The sequence below is a fragment of the Microchirus variegatus genome, assembly GCF_963457635.1.
Source record: "Microchirus variegatus genome assembly, contig: SCAFFOLD_33, whole genome shotgun sequence".
Classification (NCBI taxonomy): domain Eukaryota; kingdom Metazoa; phylum Chordata; class Actinopteri; order Pleuronectiformes; family Soleidae; genus Microchirus; species Microchirus variegatus.
The window spans coordinates 787,731-795,000 of NW_028154656.1; the positions used below are offsets into that span (position 1 = coordinate 787,731).

Here is a 7,270-nt window from a genome sequence, read left to right on the forward strand (position 1 = left end):
CTAAAACACACACACACACACACACACACACACACACTAAAACACACACACACACACAGTCTATTATCATCTCTCTTTCTGTGACGGCACTGAACAACAAGCATTATACACCTTAATTAAGCAGACAACATGTCAGTGTATTTATATAATAACTACTGACAGAGAGAGAGAGAACACACACACACACACACACACACACACACACACAGAGATAGTTTATTTTTAATAAGTCAGTGGTTGCTATGGTTATTTTGTGTCAATATCGACTGATGCTGCGAACAAACACTCGCCCAAGACACAACGCTGTGATGTCACGCACTCCCAGCTCTGATGTATATAATGTATATATGTATATATACTGTATGTGTGTATATATATATGTATATATATATATGGTGGGAATGGAGGACACACATATTAACCAAACGTTTCAACGCGACAATAAAACTCCTGAGAAAAGTTGTGAAAGTTCCAAATGAATGTGCAGAACAAAGTGAGTCAGCTGATCAGACAGACAGGTAAATAGATAGATCACCTCCTCCTCCTCCTCCTCCTCCTCCTCCTCCTCCTCCTCCTCCTCCTCCTCCTCCTCCCTCAGGTGAGAACCATCTGTCTTTTCTCCACAGAGAGAAGGGGGAGGAGAGGGAGGAGGTAAATTAACAAGTTGCCACATGTTTCCAGGTTGTGAGGTGAAAGTGCTGCTGCTTTTAATTACACCTGGACGACGCTCATTAACCATCACTGTAACCAGTGTGTGTGTGTGTGTGTGTGTGTGTGTGTGTGTGTGTGTGTGTGGCTCACAACTCAGTGACACGAGAAAGTCCTTTTTAAAGAGACAGTTCAGTGTTTTTGAAGTGTAGCTGTGTGATGTAAACCACTCACTCTCTCACACCAAAGTCACTCACTCTCACACACCAAAGTCACTCACTCTCTCACACCAAAGTCATTCACTCTCCCACACCAAAGTCACTCACTCTCACACACCAAAGTCACTCACTCTCTCACACCAAAGTCACTTACTCACTCACTCTCCCACACCAAAGTCACTCACTCTCACACACCAAAGTCACTCACTCTCTCACACCAAAGTCACTCACTCTCCCACACCAAAGTCACTCACTCTCACACACCAAAGTCACTCACTCTCTCACACCAAAGTCACTTACTCACTCACTCTCCCACACCAAAGTCACTCACTCTCACACACCAAAGTCACTCACTCTCTCACACCAAAGTCACTCACTCTGCCACACCAGTCACTCACTCTCACACACCAAAGTCACTCACTCTCTCACACCAAAGTCACTTACTCACTCACTCTCCCACACAAAAGTCACTCACTCTCACACACCAAAGTCACTCACTCTCTCACACCAAAGTCACTCACTCTCCCACACCAAAGTCACTCACTCTCCCACACCAAAGTCACTCACTCTCTCACACCAAAGTCACTCACTCTCCCACACCAAAGTCACTCACTCTCTCACACCAAAGTCACTCACTCTCACACACCAAAGTCACTCACTCTCTCACACCAAAGTCACTCACTCTCCCACACCAAAGTCACTCACTCTCTCACACCAAAGTCACTTAGTCACTCACTCTCTCACACCAAAGTCACTCACTCTCCCACACCAAAGTCACTCACTCTCCCACACCAAAGTCACTCACTCTCCCACGTCACTCACTCTCCCACCCCAAAGTCACTCACTCTCCCACACCAAAGTCACTCACTCTCCCACACCAAAGTCACTCACTCTCCCACACCAAAGTCACTCACTCTCCCACACCAAAGTCCCTCACTCTCCCACACCAAAGTCACTCACTCTCCCACACCAAAGTCACTCACTCTCCCACACCAAAGTCCATAGAGTAAACCAGTGATTTTAACATCACAGCACACAGGAGTTCACAGGAGTTGTTGATCCACTGCTGCCTCCATCACTAACTTACAATGACTGATTTTAGTGAATTCAGCTTTTAAAATATTTAATTTAGACTTAACGTGACACAAAGTGACCACACGAGGCAGCAGTAGACCAGCAGCTCCTGTGTCCCTGTGAGCTAAAATCACTGTTTTTCTCTGTGGGCTTTGGTGTGGGAGAGTGAGTGGTTTACAAAAGACGTGAAAGTGTTCTTAAAGACACCGCAGACTTAAAGTGACGTCATAAATACCGTGTCAGTGAGTCATCTTCTTCTGATGGGGAATGCAGCGCCACCTGCTGGTCGGTGTGTACCCGCCGTCATTGGACAAAAACATGGATTTTGTGAGACGTTTGTAAACAGACGACCTGTTGATGTGAAGGAGCAGAAATCCTATTTCAGATCAATACGTAGCTGCACTTATTCCACTTGAGCTGCGTTTGTATTGATTCAGTATCAGTGGGTTTCTCTCTCTCTCTGTTATAATTGGTCTGGTGTGTTTTTTTCTGCTCATATGCTACATTAATTATCACAGCAATCAGACCAGGGACAATATGGCTTTATTTGCTCCTGTGGGAGTGTGTGTGTGTGTGTGTGTGTGTGTGTGTGTGTGTGTGTGTGTGTGTGTGTGTGTGTGTGTGTGTGTGTGTGTGTGCATGTGTGTGTGTGTGTGTGTGGACAGGTGATATTCTCGTGCATGCTCCACACAGCTGAGCACTTTTATGGCTCATTAAAAGCTCTGACAAGGCTTCAGTAGCTGAACGTGTGGAGTCTGCTGGGAGCCACGCACACACACACACACACACACACACACAAACACAGGTTTGTGCAGCTATTCTTCTGAGGACACTGCATTGACTTCCTGTCAAATCCAGGGCTGCAACGATTAGTCTACAAAATAAAAAAGGCTACAAAAATGTGTTGATGACAAAATGTAAGCGTCGACGCGTCGTCAAACAAACACACACTCGTGCTATCCAGAGCTAGCTAACAGGAAGTGCTGCAGGGGGCAGTGTTGCTCACTGTTGACATCCCGCAAGGAAGCAGAGAAGAAGAAGAACGCACCAATTACAGCGGAAACAGACGAAGAGTCGCGAAAACTCCGACCCAAAGTTTCCAAAGGGAACATTTCAGTGAATATAAACCAGCGAAACACGCTAAACGCTCATTCCATGTTAGCACTACGGCGATTCACGAACACGTTAAACGCCGACACCGCGTTTAAGTAGATGTAGCATCGCGTACCACAGAGAAGTGAGTTCACGAATAACGTAAACATACATGTACATTTATTCATGAACCATCAGCCTACGATGCAAGTACATAATACGTTTGTGTCGTAAGTCTGTCAGTCGGTAAATCGTGGAAGAAGCTAGCTTAGCCAACGCTAGTTCACCTACGTTAATGCGTACTTTACGGCATTTGTTTCAGGTGTTTAACTGTGATAAATGTTGTGTTATTGTAGCACACGAGTGAGTCCACTGTACGGAGGTTAAACACAAGTCCAACATAGATGCTAACGGAGATAATCGCGATGAGTCGACTCATGGAAAAAATAATCGTTAGTTGCAGCCCCAGTCAAATCACTTTTATTATTTTTATTTTGTAATATGAGCTTAAATTACTGGAATAAAATAAGTGAATAAAAACATTGGTGACGACAGACATTTGCCATCATACACTTGGAATAACCCAACACACTTTGCCCTTGCACCCGCTGCAATGCGGGGGTTTGGTTTGGTCGGGTTTCCCCTTGAAATTGGGACACGCGGTACCATTCATGCCCACTCGATGTCACTGCTTCCCCCGATAATGACGTCAAGGGAAACCTTGAATTTCAATCCCACCCGCGGTGATGGTTTTTCCAGGGTATGCTCTCGTGGATACTCGTAAGTCTTCTTGCGTAACTTCTACGGTTATCGTCGACTTCAGCGTCATCTTCTTCAACCAAAACCAGTGTGCGCCACCCACTGGGCAAGAAGACGCCGTGGTGTATACAGACCACACTGAGGTGCTAGCATACTGTCATAAACGTCCGTAAATACAGACTTCAGAAGGTGACTCTGGCCTGGACCTTTTTGGAAGGACGAGGAGAAGACGACAATTTGCGAGGGAACTTCAAGAAGTTCTTGACCATCTGAGGAAAAAGGCCATAACTGTGATCCATAAAGAAAGGTCTTTGTCCAGGGATTGAGAAGAACGGTGGTGTTGAAACTGCTCCTGAGAAGAAGCTGGAGGATCCATGTCTGCAAAGGGCTGGAGGACGTTTGACCATCGTTGGACCAAGAGAATTTATCCTGAAGAACCTTCTGTTAACCTTCAGAGTATCGTTATAATACTGAGGCTTTGTGGTCATGTTTGAGGTTCACGTACATAACAACTCTGGAAACTTGTCATGGATTGTCACAGTGCTCGGACCCGTGCACTGCACCAGGGCTCTGTAGCGCCCCCTAAGGCGAAATGTGGACAGAGCAAACCAAAATTAGGTTGCATGGGATCTTGTTATAAACAAAGACGAACAAAAACTCAATGGCCTCAACTCCACAGGGAGTCGGCCATTTTGAATTAGGTGTCCATTTTGGCCATTTTGCACCCTTCAAAAATGAACAAACTCGTCCGAGCACGTTTGTCGTACAGATATAATAAATGCGACCATTTGTACTGGACACATCAAAGGCTGAAAAAGGTTCTGCTGATTCAAAAGGGGCGTGGCCACGGCAACCAACGGAACAGGAAGTCCCTATAACTTGGCCGTACATTGACCGATCGCCACAATACTTGATACGCGACACATGAGACCGACACTGAACACGACCACAGACACAAACTTGACCCAACAGGAAGTCGGCCATTTTGAATTGACCTGCCATTTGGCCACAAACACTGCACTCCCCGAGGACCACGCCTCGTCCTAGTTACACTTGATTTAGTTACTCAACAACTTCTGCATTCCACTGTCTCTGTACCTGTACTCATCACTATGACAACAACGTTTAATCTGAACTAATCTAATCTAAACACTTTGGAATGAAACCAAACCTGTGTTAGGTTTGGTTCCGCCCCTTCATCTGAATCACCTGATTCACACCATTAACCAGTCAGTCGCCGTTGGTCAGTGAAGAGACGAGCGGAGATCAGACTCTGAAGAAGACGCTGCTTCATCCACTGGTCCACACACTGAAGGTGAGTTTGACTAACACCTCAGTGGAGGAGGAGGAGTCCTTACTGACCATGTGACTGACCATGTGACTGACCTTCTCTCACAGACAAAATGTCCTCCAGATCAGAGGAGGATCTCTGCTGTCCAGTCTGTCATGAGGTCTTCAGAGATCCTGTCCTTCTGTCCTGTAGCCACAGCTTCTGTAAAGACTGTGTGAAGAGATGGTGGAAAGACAGACAAACACCAGACTGTCCTGTTTGTAAGAGAAGGTCTTCAAGGGAAGAACCACCATGTAACAGGGCTTTAAAGAACTTGTGTGAGACCTTCTTACAGGAGAGAGCTCAGAGGTCTTCAGAGGATCTCTGCAGTCAACACTCTGAGAAACTCAGACTCTTCTGTCTGGACCATCAGCAGCCAGTGTGTCTCGTCTGCAGAGATTCAGAAAAACACAGCGGCCACAAGTTCAGACCCATCGATGAAGCTGCACAACAACTAAAGAAGAAACTTCTGGAGACCTTCAAGAAGAACTTAAAGAGTCTGGAAGAAGTTCAGGTGAAGTTTGATCAAACAGCAGAACACATTAAAGTCCAGGCTCGACGCACAGAGACACGGATGAAGGAGCAGTTTCTTCAGCTTCATCAGTTTCTAGAAGAGGAAGAGGAGACCAGGATGACTGCACTGAGGGAGGAAGAGGAGCAGAAGAGTCACATGATGAAGGAGAAGATGGAGGCTCTGAGCAGAGAGAGACAAGTTCTATCAGATACAGTCAGAGCCACAGAGGACGAGCTGAGAGCTGAAGACGTCTCCTTCATGCTCAGATACAGAGTGAAGCAGCGCCCCCTGCTGGAGCCTCCACAGCTGCACTCAGGAGCTCTGATAGACGAGGCCAAACACCTGGGCAACCTGACCTTCAACATCTGGAACAAGATGAAGGACGTGGTCTCCTACAGTCCTGTGGTTCTGGACCCAAACACTGCTCATCCGAAAGTTACCGTGTCTGAAGATCTGACCAGTGTGAGATTAGGAACCAACCAGAAGGTTCCTGATAATCCAGAGAGGATCGATCTTTACTGGAGTGTCCTGAGATCTGAGGGTTTTAACTCAGGAACTCACAGCTGGGACGTCCATGTTGGAGATAATTCATGTTGGACAGTGGGAGTTTTAGAGTCTGTCCAGAGGAAAGGAAAAGACATAGAGTCTGGATTATGGAGGATTATGTTCTCTAAAGATAAATACTATGAAGTGTCACCAGGTAAACACTCTGTTCTCCAGCTGAAGAAGAAGATCCAGAAGATCAGAGTGAGTCTGGACTGGGACAGAAGACAAGTGTCCTTCTGTGATCCTGACACTAACACACTCATACACACACACACACACACTTTCACACACACCACGTTTCCATTCTTTAACAATGGTGATATTGTTGAGTTCCTCCCAGTGAAGATGTTATCGGTGAAGGTTTGAGTGACAGATGAAAACAACAGAGTTTAATTAGTTTGATTTGACTTCTCTCAGATTCTTCTTCTCTTTCATGTCTGTTTTTTTCCTCCTCACTTTTTGCATAAACGTGTTAAATCAGCCTCAGTTATGTGGCCGTGCAGCTTCAACAGGTCACATGACTTTAGAGAAACAGGTGCGTTCAGCGACAGACGGAACTGTTGACTTTAACGTACAAGGAAGATCTGATCATCGGCTGAAATAAGACAGAGAATGATTAAGTGTTTTTCCACTGAGGAACAAAGAAAGTGTGTGTGTGTAACAGTCAGATAAAGGCGTGAACATGTGACCTAGATATCGTAGACTTAAGGTCAGTGGGTTTGCATGTAAGACGTTGTTGTTGTTGTCTGTGTTGGGATCATCTGACGGGAAAACGTTCAGTTTCTTTAGAATTCAGGTTTGTTTCCGCTTTAATTTTTCAGAACTCCAGCAAAGAAACTGTGTGAAAATGTGAATAAATAAAATGCTAACACAAATGCTATACGTAATACAGTGTGTGTGTGTGTGTGTGTGTGTTGTTTATACGGTTAAATGCCAAACCATTAACCTGACAAGGAAACTATTTTAATGTTTGCATTCGTACGTCAGGTGACACCGAGTGTCAGAAAGGTGTAATGACAACAAACTTTTATCTATTCTCATCTAAAAACTTTGGAATGAAACTTAACCTGAGTTCTAGGCTCCGCCCCT

General features: G+C 45.4%; 1 protein-coding gene across 1 annotated transcript in view; it reads left to right on the forward strand.

Annotated features, from left to right (window-relative positions):
- Positions 1–5,194: 5,194 nt before the first annotated feature.
- The window catches only part of LOC310944090 (uncharacterized protein), a gene marked incomplete at both ends in the record, with an annotated part of 3,883 nt that continues 1,807 nt past the window's right edge, over positions 5,195–7,270 (forward strand). Inside the window, one exon of the mRNA XM_083910921.1 lies at positions 5,195–6,541. Within this exon, the coding sequence (XP_083767047.1) occupies positions 5,195–6,541 (1,347 nt within the window). The remainder of the gene's footprint in view (positions 6,542–7,270) is intronic.